General features: G+C 38.8%; 1 protein-coding gene across 7 annotated transcripts in view; it reads right to left on the reverse strand.

The window, feature by feature from the left end:
* The window catches only part of ctrip (E3 ubiquitin-protein ligase ctrip), a 156,200-nt gene that overhangs the window by 29,133 nt on the left and 105,651 nt on the right, over positions 1-21,416 (reverse strand). For 3 of the 7 annotated variants that reach the window (XM_070104861.1, XM_070104860.1, XM_070104856.1), the window contains 10 exons: positions 20,295-20,507; positions 16,110-16,280; positions 15,806-16,003; positions 13,682-14,159; positions 10,674-10,882; positions 8,325-8,540; positions 7,385-7,666; positions 6,145-6,345; positions 3,577-3,768; positions 2,474-2,682 (listed from right to left, as the gene is read on the reverse strand). In XM_070104861.1, the coding sequence (XP_069960962.1) occupies positions 2,474-2,682; positions 3,577-3,768; positions 6,145-6,345; positions 7,385-7,666; positions 8,325-8,540; positions 10,674-10,882; positions 13,682-14,159; positions 15,806-16,003; positions 16,110-16,280; positions 20,295-20,507 (2,369 nt within the window). The remainder of the gene's footprint in view (positions 1-2,473; positions 2,683-3,576; positions 3,769-6,144; positions 6,346-7,384; positions 7,667-8,324; positions 8,541-10,673; positions 10,883-13,681; positions 14,160-15,805; positions 16,004-16,109; positions 16,281-20,294; positions 20,508-21,416) is intronic. The other 4 variants (XM_070104862.1, XM_070104859.1, XM_070104857.1 and 1 more) reach the window with 3 other exon arrangements.

Here is a 21,416-nt window from a genome sequence, read left to right on the forward strand (position 1 = left end):
TCCTATTTACTAAATCTAACTAGCACCAAACTCTTTCAACACTAATAACTAAATATTTAAAATTTGCTTTCATGGGAGCTCCCAGATCTTGATAAATAAGAATTTTGGTGGTGGCTGCCACAACCTGGCCAGTACGACTATATAGTGTAGTAGGTTGGTAGACAGCAACCACCCAGGGAGGTACTATCGTCCTGCCAACTGAGTAAATCGAAAGCCTGTAATTGTTTTACATGATGGTAGGATTGCTGGTGTCTTTTCTGTCTCATAAACATGCAAGATTTCAGGTACGTCTTGCTACTTCTACTTACACTTAGGTCACATTACACATACATGTACACATTTATGTATACACACACGAGATGTCTTTTGATTTTATCTTACTAGTTCTTGTTCTTATTGCTTTTTCCTTTTATATTCATGGGGAAGTGGATTAAGAATCTTTCCTCCGTAAGCCATGCGTGTTGTAAAAGTCAACTAAAATGCTGGGAACAATGGGCTATTGACCCTTTCCGGTATAGCCTACTAAAAAGAAAATTTACCAGTTATATATACAATATATGCCAGAGAATTTCAGAAGCTGGTTTGGATATTATATGGATAAATAGATAAGAGCCTAGGTAGTAGGTTGGTAAACAGCAACTGCCCAGGAAGGTACTACCGTCCTGCCAAGTGAGTGTAAAACGAAAGCCTGTAATTGTTTTACATGATGGTAGGATTGCTGGTGTCCATTTATTTCTGTCTCAAACATGCAAGATTTCAGGTACGTCTTGCTACTTCTGCTTACACTTAGGGCACACTACACATACATGTACAAGCATATATATACACACTCCTCTGGGTTTTCTTCTATTTTCTTTCTAGTTCTTGTTGTTGTTTATTTCCTCTTATCTCCATGGGGAAGTGGAACAGAATTCTTCCTCCGTAAGCCATGCGTGTTGTAAGAGGCGACTAAAATGCTGGGAGCAAGGGGCTAGTTTACCTGGAGTTTACCTGGAGAGAGTTCCGGGGGTCAACGCCCCCGCGGCCGGGCTGTGACCAGGCCTCCTTCTCCCCTTCTCCCGTATAAATTACTAAATTTAAGAGAGAAACTTTCGTTTTTCTTTTTGGGCCACCCTGCCTTGGTAGGATACGGCCGCTTTGTTGAAAAAAAGAAGAAATAGATAAGAGCCTAGGTAGTAGGTTGGTAGACAGCAACCGCCCAGAGAGGTCATGCCGTCCTGCCAAGCGAGTGTAAAACGAAAGCCTGTAATTGTTTTACATGATGGTAGGATTGCTGGTGTCCATTTTTGTCTCAAACATGTAAGATTTCAGGTACGTCTTGCTACTACTTCTTACACTCAGGTCACACTACACATACATGTACAAGCATATATACATTATATATATGGTGGGATACGGCTGGTTTGTTGAAAAAAAAAAAAAGATAAGAGGGATGGAGGGGGTGGGAGAGCAGCAAGGTGGTGGTGGTGGTGGTGGTGAGGAAACAGAACAAATACCTCCTGACATAGGTCTTCATTAGGTGACTAAGTGGTTATGCTTCAACTCACCTACTGAACCTGGGTTTTCACTCACAATGGCTCTGAACAATTACCTAGTGAATGAACTACTAAAACTGGCTGTATGTCTATAAGAATTACTCACGTGAAGAGGTCAACCAATCTATCAAGTTTCAAACATTAAAATGTTGAATGTTTCAGTTGCCCATACTTTTTTATTAAAATGTAATGAAAATGCAATCATTTTTTTTTTTTAACAAGTTGGCCGTCTCCCACCGAGGCAGGGTGACCCAAAAAGAAAGAAAATCTCCAAAAAGAAAATACTTTCATCATCATTCAACACTTTCACCTCACTCACACAATCGTTGTTTTTGCAGAGGTGCCCAGAACACAACAGTTTAGAAGCATATACGTATATACACAACATATCCCTCCAAACTGCTAATATCCCGAAACCCCTCCTTTAGAGTGCAGGCATTGTACTTCCCATTTCCAGGACTCTAAGTCCGGCTATATAAAAATAACCGGTTTCCCTGAATCCCTTCACTAAATATTACCCTGCTCACACTCCAACAGATCGTCAGGTCCCAAATACCATTCGTCTCCATTCACTCCTATTGAACATGCTCATGCATGCCTTCTGTAAGTCCAAGCCCCTCGCCCACAAAACCTCCCTCATCCCTTCCTTCCAACCTTTTCGAGAATGACCCCTACCTCGCCTTCCTTCCCCTACAGGTTTAAATGCTCTCCATGTCATTCTACTTTGATCCATTCTCTCTAAATGACCAAACCACCTCAACAACCCCTCTTTAGCCCTCTGACTAATACTTTTATTAACTCCACACCTTCTCCTAATTTCCACACTACGAATTTTCTGCATAATATTTACACCACACATTGCCCTTAGACAGGACATCTCCACTGCCTCCAACTGCCTCCTCACTACTGCATTCACAACCCAAGCAATGCAATCATACCTGTAGTATATAGTATGCGTTTGTAGCCATATAGCAGAGTGAGAAATCGGAGTCTCGGTATCTGTGTCTGCTTCGGAGGCGCTGGCATCAGAGGGTGACGAAAACTGTCTGATTGCTTGGTAGACAGTCATGTTGTATGGCAAGACATGATCACTGATGACAAATTGGAGTTTGTGACTTGAAGAACTCTGGTTAACTGATACAGCAGCCTATTAGAAGTTCATAAAATTTTAGACAGATTGGCAATTACTATGATTAATACAAAAATGAAGAAATAATTTACATTTAACTGATGCTTGGTCCAGGACCAGACCACAAGCCAATCACTGCTGAAATCTTTAACAGGTAGAAAGATCCATAAACAACTCTGATATCCTCCTTTAAGCATCTACCTAACCTTCCCATACAAAACATTAACAGTTCTCCTGACAATGTATCTGTAATCTCCGTTTCACATATGGAAAAATAAAGGCAGTATAATATGATCCTTTACCGACTACATTTTGCCCACACAGTGAGCTTTATCAAGTCACAAACAGATTTGTTTTGTGACTTGAAAGTCGACTGTGTGAGCAAAATGTAGTCAATAAAGGATCACATTATACTACATTTGTGTTTATTTTTCCATCGTGTTGGTATTTTGTACCTTTTATCTCCATTTCACATGTGTACATGCACTCCTTCATTAAACTCCATATAATAGTTCCTAAGGAACCTAATGTTAAAGTTTCCCCTCAAACAAGAAAAATCAAGTTTACACACTGAACATAGGCATTAATTAGATTTTCAGACTTGGATAGACCCTCCTAATTCAGCCTAATGACCCTCCTAATTCAGTTTATGATGCACATGTAATAATTCTGTATTCATTTCAAGCATTAGGCAAAATTTCTATATGCTGGGATTGAAACTCAAGTCTATACATACATTTTCACGCACTTTCAGTTTGTTTTCTCGGGGATTTCCATTTCTGAAAGTACTATTAAGCTTACTTTTCTTCATAAAATATGCCTAAGCAAGAATTTTCCAATATTAAATTTTTCAACAAGATAAAAATTGAAAATTTTCACTTGCAATCGATTAAAAAATCTTTTTACACTTACCAAAGTATCATCTATATCTTCATCTGAATTGTCATCATCAGAGTTATCATCATCTTCATCCCTGAGTCGACCATAACCTCTGATAACTAGGTAACGTTCAATGGCCTGCACCAAAGCCAAGGGATCAACCTTAACTGGTCCTCCACGCCACTGTCTTAATCTTGTGCAGTCTGGGTGACGTTGCAAGTTGCACTGATGACAAAAATTTAAATTTTCTTAAGTAAGGTATAGAGAATATATTTCTAATCTGCACAAGCAATCAACCCTACCAGTGGATTCAACTCCCCATCCATCCTCACTTAAGTCTACCACACCCAGCCTCAACTCCTACACAAACCCACTAATGAAATAAACATTTGGGTGATTATTAACATAAAAATTACAAACTACTTATGTGTGCAGAAGCTAAAAGCCTGTCAAGTGTGTTGTAAACCACTGAACAATGACGTCTTTGCAACCGGAGGGTTTTAATCATCTTCTCCACCATTCTAACATTTCAATTAAGTCAAATGAACAAGCAATAACTCACGAAATTGTAAAAACACAATTGCAAACAAATCGCAAGACAGACGAGGTTTGAAACTTGGCAGGAACTCGCTTGTCATGGGGTCCAGCCTCAACTGTTCCCCTCTGGTGGCCTGGTGGTTAACGCTCTCGCTTCACACGGTGAGGGCCTGGGTTCGATTCCCAGCCAGAGTAGAAACATTGGACGTGTTTCTTTCCACCTGTTGTCTATGTTCCCCATCAGTAAAATGGGTACCTGGGTGTTAGTCGACTGGTGTGGGTCGCATCCTGGGACACTGACCTAAGAGGCCTGGTCACAGACCGGGCCGCGGGGGCGTTGACCCCCGGAACTCTCTCCAGGTAAACTCCAGGTATACTACATGTGCATTTGCATGCATATACAGTGGAACCTCAGCAGTCTAACTTGATTGGTTCCAGAAGGCTATTCGAGTGTCGATCTGCTCGAATACAGAACGAATTTTTCCCAACTAACTTTCTTTTTGGTTGGCTGTTATCACTAACCCTCTGAGGCACCATGGTGACTTATTTATACAACATAATAGCAAAAAATGCTAAGAAACACTAAATAATTTACAGCTAAGTTCCGGTAGGTCGTATTTGTTTGGACGACTGCCGAGCAAACGGTCTACTACCGAGTGATTTATTTACCAAAGCGTTCAAATACTGAGGTTCCACCATGTGTCCAATTTATACTCTTGCTTTCTTCTGCATTTCTAACCACTTTCCTAAAGTACTGGTCAGAAGGTTTCCCCTGTAAGGTGTATATCATGAAGACAACTGCCAGGAACATTATGCTAAATACCTGAAAAAGAAACACTTCCACAATTATTCACACTATCGCTGTCTTGCCAGAGGCACACAGATACGACAGTTCAGATGTCCCTCCAAACATCAAATGTTCCAAATCCCTGGTTTAGAGTGCAAACATTGTACTTCCCACCTCCAGGACTCAGTCCGGTAACCAGTTTCCCCGCCTCCAGGACTCAGTCCAGCAACCAGTCTCCCCGCCTCCAGGACTGTCCGGCAACTAGTCTCCCCGCCTCCAGGACTGTCCGGCAACTAGTCTCCCCGCCTCCAGGACTGTCCGGCAACTAGTCTCCCCGCCTCCAGGACTGTCCGGCAACTAGTCTCCCCGCCTCCAGGACTGTCCGGCAACTAGTCTCCCCGCCTCCAGGACTGTCTGGCAACTAGTCTCCCCGCCTCCAGGACTGTCTGGCAACTAGTCTCCCCGCCTCCAGGACTGTCCAGCAACCAGTCTCCCCGCCTCCAGGACTGTCCGGCAACCAGTCTCCCCGCCTCCAGGACTGTCCGGCTAACCAGTCTCCCCGCCTCCAGGACTGTCCGGCAACTAGTCTCCCCGCCTCCAGGACTGTCCGGCTAACCAGTCTCCCCGCCTCCAGGACTGTCCGGCAACTAGTCTCCCCGCCTCCAGGACTGTCCGGCAACTAGTCTCCCCGCCTCCAGGACTGTCCGGCTAACCAGTCTCCCCGCCTCCAGGACTGTCCGGCTAACCAGTCTCCCCGCCTCCAGGACTGTCCGGCTAACCAGTCTCCCTGAATCCCTTCACTAAAATTAAACTTTCTGTACAATTATTATAATCAAAAAGATGGGCTAAACCTACTAGGGTCATACAGTAAACTTCCTGTAGGTTTTTATTGTTGTGTCTGAACATATATAGTTTTGATGGAATTTGGAAAAGTATTTTTGCTCAACCCTGAATACACATGTATAAAAAAAAGTAAACTTAGCATTCTACTTCATAATTTCCAGCCTCTCCATGGTAGTCTGGCTGGATATGAACTTCTCTGTCCTATCTGGATGCCTCTCTCACGACAGTGGTAGTGTGAATGATGGTGAATGTTTCTTTTTCGGGTCACCCTGCCTTGGTGGGAGACCCAGTGTGTTAAAAATAAAATACCAGTTCCCATACATAACTCTAATGTCCAAGTTGTGAAGAGTCAATATACCAGACAAGCTGAAACAAACAAGGTTCACTCATCAATGCCTTCATTGAAAGAAACTACTAATGTAGTGTCTCCTGACCTTGAGCTGGTGTGTGTTGAAGAACTTGATGGCAGACGTTGATCCTCCTCTACCTAAGCCTGAAAGAGCAGTTCCTGGCAAGTCATGGACCTTCACTGGAAACTGCTCCAACTGATTGACACACCCATTGAGCTTTGTAACCAGGGCACTAAATAATGCTATATGGCTCAAGTCCACAGTGCCAGGGCTTAGTTTGTTCAACTGTTTGAAAGAAAATTATACTGTTATAGATAAGCTAAGCATGCTCTAAGGAATATTCAAGATTAAAAGATTATTTATCAAACAAAAAGCTGTAACTTTTCTTTAGATTAGTAGCTTAGATGACCAGGTAAATATTACTGTTAGCTAAACAAATATTTATCTTCCCACAGATTCCTTCTTAGTCTATAGATATAATCCAGCACAACCTTCATATTATTCTTACAAAAAGAAAAAAAATTCAATTAACTTGTGTTCTCTTACAATCCCCTTTCCCTGTCTGCATTTTTTTTTTATTTTAAAAGACACCACTCATTCTGCCTCCCTCCCACACAACATGAAACTTAAGGAATAATGGTAGAATTACTGACAAAAATGTTAGACAAATGGACATTGATGCAACTAATGAGACATTTAATTGTAAGAGTTTTGCTTTCCAGGAGCTTTGTCTAGCTCCTAGAAAGCAAAATGTTGCCACAATAAAATATCACAGTTGTATCTGCGTCCATTTATCTAACAATATGAAATGTGTTTATTCATGGCAGGTATACAGCAGTGCTCTTGGCAGTTATATATACCTGAAAATTTTCATGCCATGTGTCAAACAGGCACATATATTTTCTCCTTTAATGGCAAAGTTTTATATTTATGTGAAATATTTGTTATACATTTCTAATATTTAACCCTTAAACTGTCCAAATGTAGATTTACTTTCACGTGCGTAGAGCTCCGAACGTACACCCAAGTTTTATTTTACATGCTTTCAACCTTGGGACAATAGACCTGAGTTGCCTAGACATGAGGGAATGGGTCTGTGCACTCAGTGTGTGCAGCATTACAAAATCTGCAGACCCTGCGGAAAATGCGCTCATTAAAAACAAAAAAACAAAACACTATGCAAGTGAACGTAGATCTACATTTGGACAGTTTAAGGGTTAAATGCTCTTTCAAATACCCCCCCTCCCCCCAAAAAAAAAATCCATGCTAGAATCCCATGGCACAGTATTACTGTATGTAATTTTTCCGTCAAAGACTAACTTACTGAACATCCAAGGAAGACGTGAAGGAAATTCCTGAGTCTGGTGTCCCGTGGTGTGCTTACATTGATGGATGTGGGGCTTCCATTCTCTGTACTACTACTTAGCCCACCAATAGTAGTCAAAATGGTTCCGTCGTGAGTTAAGGAAAGCGTCGAATTTTCAGAGGCAGTGAGGTAGTTCAACAGACAACGAACCAACCCGGAGTGGATTACTTCAAATGGACTGATATCACTCTCCGTTACAATCCTACTTATTTCCCTTAGTGCCTGAACGGCACAGTTAGGCTGAAATTTAAAATGTAAAAATTAAAAAACTTCATATTTTACCAAACAAATTTGATTCACACGTCGACATTTGCTTTATTTACATATATTCAGGCAAGGAGTTACAAGCTCTTTCCATTATCCCAATTCACAGGTGGTGAGGAGAAGTAATTAAATATAAATAAAAAACTAAGTGTCAATGAAAATACTAATATCACTAAAAATTTTGAAAGTCTCTCGATAAGTGATTTACGAAGTTTAACAAGAGCACTGTTGCAGTTACAAGTATATGCTTTTACTCTTATGAAAAACCAAGGATTGAGTTCATGTTATCTTCCTTATTGTGTGAAATTAGTTATAATAATTTAACCCGTAAACGGTCCAAGCAGATCTACGTTCACATGTGTAGTGCTACAAAAGTAGATCTACATTTTTTTTTTTTTACATATTTTCAAATATAAAAAAAAAGTAGATCAAAGTTTTTTTTACACATTTTCAAATGTAAAAAAAAAAAAAAAAAAAAGATCTACTTTTTTTTTACATACTTCCAAATGTTGAAAAAACGTATATATACGTTTGGACCGTTTACAGGTTAACATTCAACAACAAAAAAAAAAAAATGGTACAATTGCACCTTGCAAATGATTTGGAATTGCATTTCTTCCTGATACTGACTTACCTCTTGCTCTAATTGCTGAATGGCTGCTATAAGTCTATTTAACACACTAAGGGCAGGATGGGAAGCTCCCTGCAATTCGGTGGTGAAGTAGAGTTGATTAAGCCGCTGCGCCTGTTCTCTGACCCACACACGAACCACTTCCTTGTTACTGCTGTTGCTCCCGGTACTGCTAATGTTGTTACTAACTAATTTGTCCTGGTGACAAAGAAAATTAATCTATTTACGGGGTAATACTGTCCTATTACTCAGGACTCGAGAAAATGGTCTACCAGACACCAGAAACAGACTTATCTACCACAATCTATGAGATTAAAAGGTCAAAGTAACTATAGATCTATTTTAATAATATTGGGATCATTTCTCCATAGCACAGATCTATACCTTTGATGAGTTTCGCGAGTCTTGCTACTCTCTAAGCCTGGCCATGACAATATAGTAACAATTATTTTAGAACATAAGAACATAAGAATGAAGGAACATTGCAACAGGCCTACTGACCCATGCGAAGCAGGTCCATGCCACCCCCAGGCTTAGAACAATGATCACCTAGTCAGGTCACTTCCACTTAAGGAAGGAGCACGGCATCAGACCTGGTAGCACAAGCTAGTCAGTTCCAACTCTCACCCATCCACACCCACTCATGTATTTATCTAACCTATTTTTAAAACTACACAAGATCTTAGTTTCTATGATGGTACTCAGGAGTTTGTTCCACTCATCCACAACTCTATTGCCAAACCAGTGCTTTCCTATGTTCTTCCAGAATCTGAACTTTTCCAACTTGAAAGCATTGCTGCGAGTCCTGTCTTTTATATGCTTATGGTGTATCATTTTATTAAATCAAATATTTTTTTCAAATAATTGTGTTGTGTACTATTTCAATTTATTCCCATTCTTCCACCAGTATTTTTCAAGAAAAATTTTGCAGTATCCCTTAAGCTCTTCCTTTCTTAATTTTCATGTGGTCTTTTGTTTGCTTAACTCGCATAATTTCATTACTCATTCACAGTATGAATAACTGCAGTCCAACTTCAGTATTGAGAATGTAAGAAGCAGCTCATAAATAACAAAAAAAGGCACAATACCGTGACTGGAACGATATACAAATAACCCGCACATAAAAGAGAGAAGCTTACGACAACGTTTCGGTCCGACTTGGTCCGAGTCGGACTGAAACATCGTCATAAGCTCCTCTCTTTTATGTGCAAGTTATTTGTGTATAGCAGCTCATGTTACTCAAAGCAGCTAGTGCTCTTCTTAAAATGTTAACACATTAATATCTGGTTACCTTTTTTTTTTTCCATAAAATATAAATTGGAATACTGCTAGCCCTCCACTTTCACGAGCTTCAAACATCTGCCAATGCCCATGCAGGAAAAAAGTACGGGAAAATGCTTCCCACCACATCCCTACTACCCTCCCTCTTACCCCCTCAACTGGCAACCTGCCAGTCTATCACTCAGTCTTTGTCCAGTTACTGTTCACATCGGTGATGTCCAGTTACTATTCGTGTCCTACTGTACACGTGAGTGTGTGTGCGTGTGTGGTGTATGGCCCCCCAAGCGAGCAACAACCGCTATTGATGTGCCAACCCCTAAGTGCTCAAAGAAAGTCATGAATCTGAAGAAGGTGAAATTCCTAGACAAGGGTAGGGAGGTGATTTGAGCAATTCTGCCATTGGAAAATTAATGTAAACGAAAGCACAGTGTGTTTTATCGAGAAAAATGAGGTGAAGATAAGGGCGGCACTAGCATTTACTGTTTTCATGTGTTTTATGACTGTTCATGGTAAAGGAAACAGTATTGTTAGGCTAAGTAAATGCTATTATTATATTTCCCTACAATATAGTTGCACACCAAACATTCGCGAATTTTGAAGGCTCACGAGATTCTTGATCCCCTAACTCTCGTGTATGTGGACGGCCTCTTGTGTTTCACTATACCCATATTTAGTGTTCTCTTACACCAGATTTTTTCAAGTGGGTGTTCTCTTACACCAGATTTTTTCAAGTGGGTGTTCTCTTACACCAGATTTTTTCAAGTGGATATGTCAAGTAATTTAGGGGTAAATTTTTTTAACACTGGCTGTCTCTCACCGAGGTAGGGTGACCCCCCCCCCAAGAAAGAAATGCATTCACACTATCACTGCCTTTGCAGAGGCACAGATACATACGTTCAGATGTCCCTCCAAACAGCAAATATCCCAAGCCCCTCTAAGAGTGCCTAAAGATGTGTACAATGAATGAAGATTTTGAATTTCAACTTTTCCCCTTAACAATGCTAAACAAAAACTCACCCAAGAAATATAGGTAATCAGAAACTACTTCAAAATAAATGCTAGATAACAAACCTTTCCCGTGGGCGATTCGTGCGAGGGAGAAGACGTGGCAGAATTGCACCTTCCCCAGCGTGAAGGGTTGAAGTTTGCAAGAAAAGACGACTTGCTACTGCTACCGCCTCCGCTGCTGCTCGTTGAATTACTACTATTGTTACCAGCCACCAGTTTGGTTCGACTGGCCATTCCTCTCCAAGTGTCTCGACCACCACCCAAGCCTGCATCTTGGGAAAAATAAGACGTGTAGGCCATGTGGATAGAACTTTCATTTCTTTTCCCTTATATATAGTAATATACAAGTGCTAGTAGAATATGTTTACATTTATTATGAATGACTCGTTTAGGGCAATTCAAAACAATTTACTTTTTTTACAAAATAGCTAATTTTAATGAGGTCATCTATTAAGCATATTTCAGGAAGATCCATTATACAGTGGACCCATGGTTTACGATCAGCTCCCAATGCAACCAATTATGTAAGTGTATTTATGTAAGTGCGACTGTATGTGTATGTTTGGTGGTCTGAAATGGACTAATCTACTTCACAATATTCCTTATGGGAACAAATTCGGTCAGTACTGGCACCTGAACATACTTCTGGAATGAAATATCGTAAACTGGGGGTCCACTGTATTTTGTATTATGGAACCGGGCACTACAACACTGATATAAACCCCATGCCGTAGAATATGGTTTCCAGGCAGGGATGGTGATTATCACTATTTCTGTAGTGCTTTACTGCTGTATATTAATCTTGTTTTACATCTGTTTATCAAGTAAATAAAAATGTTGGAGCCGCAATTTTATCCAATTACAGCACTCATAAAAATAAGATTTTTTAAAACCAAGTGGTTTTTGTAGTATACAAGAAGAAAGGAACCACAACCTCATTGCACACTTAAATACAAGACATTAAAAAAATGAAGGCGTTTTAAAAATGCCAATATATTTTTATAGGTTCGGTGTTTGAAGACATTGTTTTGAACCTCAGATGCCACATTCACTCTTACTATTAGAAATACTTCATGTATTATCACTCCACAGTTTATATTTAACCATGATTCACATCAAGCAACACCGAAGCATCTCTCAAGTCAGACCCAAGATGTCACTATGATCAAATATTTACTATCCAACATAACTTTAAAATACTTTATTTAAAATGGAAGTCATTTGTGAAGCTAATAAGCAATTTTTTTTTAACACGTCAGCCATTTCCCACCGAGGCACGGCGACAAAAAAAAAAAAAAAAAAAAAAAAAAAAAAAAAAAAAAAAAAAAAAAAAAAAAGTTTCATTATTCAACACTTTCACCGTCACTCATACGTAATCACTGTCTTTGCTGAGGCGCTCAGATACATACGACAGTTTAGATGTCCCTCCAAACTGGTAATATCCCAAACCCAGCCTTTAAAGTGCAGGCATCATACTTCCCATTTCCAGGACTCAAGTCTGACTAACCAGAAGAATATTTTTTAATAATTTCTCCATACATAGCTTTATATATCCACATTTAGTAGTGGTCTGCAAGTTTTTACAGTATACAGTGGACCCCCGCTTAACGATCACCTCCAAATGCGACCAATTATGTAAGTGTATTTATGTAAGTGCGTTTGTACGTGTATGTTTGGGGGTCTGAAATGGACTAATCTACTTCACAATATTCCTTATGGGAAAAAATTCGGTCAGTACTGGCACCTGAACATACTTCTGGAATGAAAAAAGTTCGTTAACCGGGGGTCCACTGTATTTAAGATTAGAATTATAAATACAGTAAAAACTATTTAATAACTTTAAAGGGAAGGAAGGAGGAGAAGCAAGTGACCAGTAATGGCAATTATAATGTATAGTTTGCATAGTTTTTATTTATTTTTTGCTGTAATCATAACAGTAACCAACTGACTGTTAGTAGTTTCATTGATGCAGCTATGTACTTTTAATTAAATCGAGGTCTCGTTAAATTGAAGATTTACTGTAATACGTATAGGATAAGCACGAGTAGGAAAATAACAGCACAACTGCTAATTAATTTATGATTGCCTACACTAATCCCATTTAATTATATTACAAAAATAGGCAAATGTTCAACTAACACAACATTTACTGTAGCAAAGATTCACTTAGGAGTTTTAGGAAGTCAATACAGTGGACCCCCGGTTAACGAACCTTTTTCATTCCAGTAGTATGTTCAGGTGCCAGTACTGACCGAATTTGTTCCCCATAAGGAATATTGTGAAGTAGATTACTACATTTCAGACCCCCAAACATACACGTACAAACGCACTTACATAAATACACTTACATAATTGGTCGCATTTGGAGGTGATCGTTAAGTGGGGGTCCACTGTACAATGTTTTTACTCGATCATACAGCCAATACAAAAATACAATGCGTTTACTCTGCACAAAATGTTATGTATAATTTTGCACTTTCCTTGTGGGAAATGAACAACGAAACCAATTATTGCAATATTTAAGTTTTTGAAGAAAATTTATACATTCTGAGGTACACATACTGTTAACCTTTTTGCTTGTGTTACAATAACCATGGAACGGGTGGGGTTTGAACCAATGGTGTGTGTTGCACTACTTTTGTAATATTTGTCTAATGTAAAACAACTTTTGTAATACAGAATATAGAAGTATCCCCGAGTTTCATACAGCTCCCAACTCGAACAATTTGGCAAGTCTATTATTGTAAGTGCTTTTCTAAGTGTATTTTTGAGGGTCTGAAACAGACTAATCTAATTTAAATTATTCCTTATGGGAACACATTCGTTCGGTAACGGCACTCTAATAACCTGGAATGAATTATAGCTGAAACTCTGGGTACCGCTGTATTCATTAGAATATCTAGGGTATGATTTTTTTTTCTAGAAATTTTTATTTTGTCTTTGGTGTCTATGATTTGGTTAAATACTAAACAATACTACCAAGTGTAACTTGGTTAACAACTTGGCAATGATTTATATAAAAGTCAATGAATAACAGTAACAAATTTTGTACAAATTTGCCATAAACTCACTTTTCATGAAGAATTCACTGAATGACGACGATGTTGAATCTTCCTGTCTACTTTTTCTCCACGTTCCAGTACGCATACGAGCTGTGCGCTTGCGCTTTAGTACATCATAAAGTCTTAGTTGCGATGGGCTCTGCAATTTATCATCATCCTGGCTTGGAGGAGTAGGAAGAGTTGGGGTAGTGTCCAAGCAATTGCCATTAAATGGACGGCCTGTCAGCAAAGGACTGGTTGAACTCTGGGTTCCAATGCGACCAGATCCTAAGGATAGCTCTGGACTACTCAATTTAGTCGATGGTGCTCCCAAGGTAGCATCAGGGTCACATAACCGCTTGATTTGATGCATTACACCCTCACGGCGAAAATAAATTGCAAATATCTCTGGTAACTTTGACATGAGGATCTCTGCCATCTGAATGGCTCCAACAATGATTTTCAAGTCGTGCGATGACAACATCGTAGCCAAGTGTGAGGACACGCTCTGAAAAAAAAATTTACACAATTATAATTTTCTCAATATTAATACTATCCCTCTCACTTACAAAAATAAACTACACCAACTGCTGTATTTTTAATATCATTTACTTTTACCCCAGTATCTCCTCTCAAACTTTTTTCTTTTACCACATTACCAGTCTCCCACCAAGGTTAAGGTGAGAAAAGTGAAAGGAAATATTCACCATCATTCATTTAATAGCTGTCTTGCAAGAAGTGCACAGACATTACAATTTAAGTGACTCTCTGAACTAATATCCCACCTCCTCAGGAATCAAATCAATTAACCAATTTCACTTAATCCTTCATAAACGTTATAATCCAAGAGTACTAGCTGGTCCAGTGGTTAATGCGACGGCCTGGTGTTTTGTGGCTGATCACGGGTTCTAACCCCACCTGTGGTATGGTCTGTACTACATACATCCCTAAAACCACTCTTCTTCACTTACTCCAATCTAGCATACAAACCACTCCTGCAACTGAACATACTGGCAAATACACACACTACTGCCTGTTGGATACCTCAGCCACTACCACTTAAAAACCTCTTCACCCTCTCCCTACAATCCTTCCTGAGATAGCCCCTACCCCTCCTCCCATTCAGCCTCAATTTATACACCCTACACTGTTGTCTTAAGCACTTTTCTCTTATGTGTAGGTTGTGTATTTTATTCACCCTCTTCTTCGTCCTGTTCTGCTTCATTTACTAAATGCAGAAACCACCTCAACCCCTCCTCTGCCCTATTAAACAGGATCTTTTGAAACTCAACAGTGTCTTCAAATTCCTATACTCTGAATTCTTTGCATAATACTGAATTTGCACCACACACTGCTCTTGAACATGACACCTCCACTGCCATTGTCTCTAGATGCCCACCCCCATCACTAACATTTAAAACCCATTCTTCACACCCATCAAATGTTACCACAATATTTTGCAACATTCCTGTGTGTCTTCACAGATAACTTCTTTCTCTCCACAGATGCCTTAACACTAACTACTTCTCCCCTATCATCTATTCTATAGCTTACCCTGTCTTCCAACTTCTGCCAACAGTTCTACTCACAACTATCTAAATACATTCACATCCTTTAATAAAAAAAAGTCTGTCAAGGATTGAACATACACAAATTTATTTTTATTTACAGAATTCCAAATTATTTAAGTTTCCATCCTAAGATGATAATTCTGAAACCATATTACAAATAAAATTGCAGGCATCTTGAGTATGTGAGGGAGTGTAAGTGAAGGATACCAACTGGGAGGAAGATTAGTTGGGTGGCTGGATGCGATGGGCTAAAAGCAACAACAACTAACTTTGTAAAAAGGTGTGCTACACTTTCAAAGTAAATTTTTTTTAAGGTTAGGTGTTGCTACAAACGCGAAGTAATAGTTTCAGCGGCTAACTTTGGAAAAAAAAATTATGCTACACTTTCAGACAATTTTTCTTTCTTAAAGTTCGTGCTCAGTAAGGATCTACTTTATTAAATACATTTAAAAATGTATTCAGGGATTAACATTGAAAATTTCACAAAGTACCTTGATGAAAATATGATCTCGGGTAAGAATTAGGCCTTGTGTATGTTTTGGGGGCAAAAATAATGACTTAAAATTAGTAAATTTTAACTCACTTGGCTCTTCAACACCTGCTGGAGAAGGTCAGGACTAGAGAATTGTACCATCCTTAGTAATGCCCGTAAACACTTGTATCGCACAGCAGGTCCCGCAGATGAACTGTACACCTCATACAGCAAACTAAATAGAGAGCGGATGAGAGTGGATGCCAACTCTGAATCTTCACGTAGGCACTTTGCTCGGGCATCTGTAGCCTAGGGGTAAATAACCAATCATTTAAAAACGAATATTTGAGAGCATTCTCAAAAAAAAAAATAATCAGTTAAATCATCAAGATGAGCACTGGCATTGTAAACTAACCTGAGTGGTCATAAGCACAGTTCCACCTAAGCCTACAGGCATCATGCGCCTTTGAACAGACCGCATGGTGCCCGAGTTATCGTTGATTTGCTGCATCGAATGAAAATCTATGGTGTAGGCACGACCTTGAATACATAGGCTTATTTCATCCTCTCCTGACTGATGAGAATGCTAAACAGAAGAGAAAAATTTAAATAGTTTGAATACTTATTAGCATTAGTAAAAATTTTATTGAAAATGAACATGGCTAAGTTGCCTTCAAAACCCTAACTAATGTATTGCTATCAATGTATAATTTCCCACTGAAGAGCATGGTGATAGTATCTTTCGAACCTACTCCCTCCACTTTTCCATGCTGACTTAACGTTCACCAGCATACTCTCCACGTATACATCATATTTTCTTCCCGTCTTCCTCTTCTCACATACTTTCCAATTTCCATCCTTCATTTTCGTAATGATCCAAGTCAGGCTGAAACATTGTCGCATGTTTCAGCCTCCTAGTGCAGGTTATTTGTGAATTTAAATTAATTGTTTGCATCTTTCATGCCACACCCTACCCTTAATGAAAACATTCCATCCACTCTCTCCACTTACATCTTGATCCCATACCCAAGTAGTTATTCCCTCCATCACTGTTGTGCCGGAGGCGTGCCGATACTACAGTTCATATGCAGCTCCAAACTGAAAATTTCCATCAATCCCATTCTTAGTACGTATACTTTTATCTTTTACTCTCTCGTACAGCTCTCCTGATGATCAAGGAACTCTCCTTATGGCCAAATAATAACTAAGGTAAGCAACAGAAAAAGCCATGTACATTTTCTGGCATTTATATAAATGCAGGATAGAAGCTGAAAAGCAATGCACCCTCTAGCCATCACCACACCAACACTCAAACAAGACATCTTAATCATTGGTTATTAACACACTAAACTTGTACAGCCATCACCTAAGTACAAATGACAGGGGATCAGGTTACAACACTCGAGAAAAGAGATACAGAACATGGAAATATACAATGAGTAAGATATGCCACAACAAACTAATGAACAAAGATGAGTACGAATTAAAATATCACAATAATTGAAGCAAGTATTAACCCTTCGAGGGTTTCGGCCGTACTAGTACGGCTTACGACCCAGGGTTTTTGACGTATTAGTATGCCTAAATTCTAGCACCCTCAAATCTAGTGGGAGAAAGCTGGTAGGCCTACATATGAAAGAATGGGTCTATGTGGCCAGTGTGCACAGTATAAAAAAATCCTGCAACACACAGTGCATAATGAGAAAAAAAACTGACCGTGTTTTTGGATTAAAACAGCGACTTTGCACTGTACTTTTGTATGGTATTTATTCTTGTATTCTAGTTTCTTGGTCACATTTTATAGAATGGAAGACATGTTACAGAAATTGAGATGATTTTGACTGGTTTCACAATGAAAAGTACCTTGAAATTGAGCTCAAAGTAGCAGAAATGTTTGATTTTTACCAAAGTTCAAAAGTAAACAAATCATGCCAAGCGTCCAATACACGTCAACTGGCGAGTCTAATATTCTTTCGCAAGTGCGCCAATATTATTCATACCATTTTTTACACTAATGCAGTAGTCTGCATAGCAGTAAATCTTCTATTTTTTTGTGAGAATAAAAATTCAAAGTGGAAAGCAAAAGAATATAAGAGGGGCCTTGAGATGTGACTAATGAACAGAGGAAATGTCATTTTAGTGCCAGGAATGTCTTTGTTTATTCTGGACCCTATTCGGAAATTGGCATCTTTTGTAATTTGTGTGAAATTGGCAAAATTGCTAAATTCTGACCACTGTATTGGATAGTTGAAATTGATAAATGGGTGGTTTCTTGCACTCATTCGATAGAAAAAATGGAGTTCTAGCGAAATATTCATGTTTTTTGTCGACTAGTACAGCGGAATTGGCCGAAAATGGGGTTCAAAGTGGGCAAAATCGCCGATGCGTAAACATCGCCGAGACCGATAACTTCGTGAGAGCATAATTCCTTAAGTTTTCCATCAAATTTCAAACTTTTGGTGTCATTATGATCGGGAAAAGATTCTTTTTTTTTTTTTTATATTTGGCCGACCCTGAGAAGTCTCAGAGGGCCTGTCGACCCTCAAAGGGTTAAGGAAAGAAATTTATGGAACTTTAGAGGAAGAACATTAAAACTTAATTCTTGTTTAAACAAAATCCCACCAAAAATAAAAATGCCCAATACCATGACTGGAACAATACACAAATAACCCGCACATAAGGGAAAAACTCATGGTGATATTTCAGTCCGACTTGGAGCATTAACTAGTCACACACTAGTGTCTGATTAGTTAATGGACCAAAAAGTCATCATAAGTTTTTTCCTTCTACGTGCAAGTTATTTATGTATCCCCTCACTAAGGTAGTGTTAATGTCTTGAAAGAGGTACTCAATAACGATCATAAATGAAGATTGAGACACTTGTGCAACACATGGGAATCTTTATTCAGGAAACATTTCGCCACACAGTGGCTTTATCAGTCCAATACAAAGCAGAAAGGTGTAAGGAGAGTAGTAGTTTCAGTTAATCAGTCCCTCAGCCTGGAGTCGATGTGATCAGTCCATCGATCTTGTAGAATGTACAGCATAGGGCCATAAACGTGGCTTATATACTGTAATCGGGCGAGGCGAAGCAGGAGGCGGCAGGGTCAGTGGTACCATCCATTAGTCAAAGTAGGTCTTCATCCAAAGGTTGGACAAGTGTTGAAGAATTCTTTGTAACAAGATCCCATGATGCTGCAGTGTCTGACAAATGTGATAAATGGTTTGAAAAACCATTTCCTGAATAGAGATTCCCCTATGTTGCACAAATGTCTCAATCTTCAACTTGTCGTTTTTTTAAACCATTCATCACAACAATCTTAAATAACTATTATTACAAAGTTTATACTAGAGACGTATCAGAGCCTCTTCATAACCACTTAGAAACATTCTGGATCACCTGATGAGCCATTCCTACCAGTCTTTCAAAAGGACAACTGTAGAATATAGTTGAAAGTTCCGATATACTAGTTTCTTTTTGTGTACCTCATCCAGCATAATTATGCTAAAATTCCGATAGAATACATTAACCTAAGCAACTGGAGCTATCCTTGAGGGTAGAAAATCTTTGAGCAACTTGTTTCTTTATGTTACTTAGGGTCTTACAAAGGTTAGTGGTGAAGCCAGTACATAGTCTACTCTCAGGAGAGGCAAAGTGACAATGTTTTGGTCAAACTTGGACCACTGACATGTTACAATGAAGGTAGAAGGAAACAAGGCCTGAATATATACAAGAGAGGGAAGTGAAAAAAGGGAGAGGTAATGGAAGTATTGGTAGACTTAGTCTAACACACAAAGCAAAATGCATATCTAGAAGGCTGCCAAACTGCATATTTATCAAGAACATGACCACTATATTCCTTTCATAAAGTACTCTAAAAATTAAATATGATGAAAGTATTTTCTTTTTGGGGATTTTCTTTCTTTTTTGGGTCACCCTGCCTCGGTGGGAGACGGCCGACTTGTTGAAAAAAAAAAAAAAAAAAATTTAACACTGATTAATGATAAAAGAAGAGACATTTGCAAGTCTCCACACAGGTTCACTGACAACTTTACAGTAAGTACTGCCTGCTGACAGTCAACTTGACGATGAAGCAGACACATATTGAAGTAATCAACAGGTCATGTTTTGAGCTTGCAATTTTGACTAAGAATATTTTTTTACCAGACAAGCAGAATAACTCATTATCAAAATAACTTTGCAACAAAACTCTGGACATCACAAAATTAATACATGGTATTGCATTTATGTCACATTCTAGTTAAATTAAAGCTGATTTAATATAGTTTAGTAAGATTAACACAAATTATATTACATTAATTTTAACAAGGTTAGATGGGATTCCATAGTCAGTTTTAGAGTATATTTAAAAAAATCCATGTTAATTCACAAAAATATATCTATGCATACGAAATTTTTCCAAAAGATCTAGTAGGGCAGTTCAGCTTATCTAATCAACACTGAATAAAAAAAAAAAGCACAAGGTACAGCTATTATCAAATGCAAAATTTTCAATCACCTACACTCTGCCTTCAATACAAATCAGCTATACAATACCACTATTTCCAATTTACAGGAAATTTTGTATTTAAAACTCACTTCTATAATTCTTGAGTCACTTGTGGAGTAATTCTGCCAGGTAGCTCTGTCATCTTGCCACTGCCACATAACAGCATCCTGAGTGCAGCCAGAAGGTCGCTGCAAGGCTCCATCAATAGCAAAGATTCCATCGGAGGGAAGCATTGGCATCAACTCTCCAATTAGGCAAGTGATCTCGTACAACTCTTGTGGGCTCCGAGATACTAACTCTACCTGTAGTAGTAGTAGTATTTAAATAGTATTTATAATACTCATTCTACTGACATTGGAGTGTAATTGATACTCAAACTGTTTGAAAATAGGTGAAGTTTTAGTCCTAAACTATTGACAAGTCATAGGTGACCCCTAATAATCTAGGATTGACCAAATCATCCTCTAGTTACATCTCAGATTTATGGGCTAGTTGTGATTTGTTCTAGCCATGTTTGTGACATTCTGCTTGATACCACTTAAAAAATATGTATTTTGAATTTCTGACCACATCAGTCACTTCCCCAAAAAAGTAAATTTACCTTCATTCAATAGCTGTCTTGTTAAACGTGTATGGATATTTCAAACGGCCCTCTGAACTGAAGAATCCCCACTTCTCTTGAATGTACTTACCACCTCCAGAACTCAAGTCCAGCTAACCAGTTTTCCTGAATCACTTCAAGGCTCAGGAACTTACCCTATCCTACACACAACTGCTGGATGCTTCAGTCCCTACCACTTGAACCCACCTTCAAATCCTTATAATCCCCATCACTCCTTACATTAAGTGTCCAAATTTCTCAACATCCTTCCTCCTCTCTGGATAATAACTTTTTAACTACGTAATATTCATAATGTTCATACCACACGTTGCTCTCAAACATCTCCATTACCTCCAGCAGCCTCCTCACTGCAATATTTAAAGACCATTTCTCACACTCTTATAATACTCCACTTATTACATTTATCTGCCTTCACACACACTTTCTCTTCAGATACCTGAACACCACTAATTTTTCTGTCTAATCTATGGTTTGTATTGTCTTTCATAGTCCTGTACCAAAATGTCCAATCCAAAATATCAAAATATATCCACCTCTAACATACTCCCTTACATTACTTATCACCTGGTTCTTTTCTATTTATACATAC

This window comes from Cherax quadricarinatus, chromosome 95, assembly GCF_038502225.1.
Source record: "Cherax quadricarinatus isolate ZL_2023a chromosome 95, ASM3850222v1, whole genome shotgun sequence".
Taxonomy (NCBI): Eukaryota; Metazoa; Arthropoda; class Malacostraca; order Decapoda; family Parastacidae; genus Cherax; species Cherax quadricarinatus.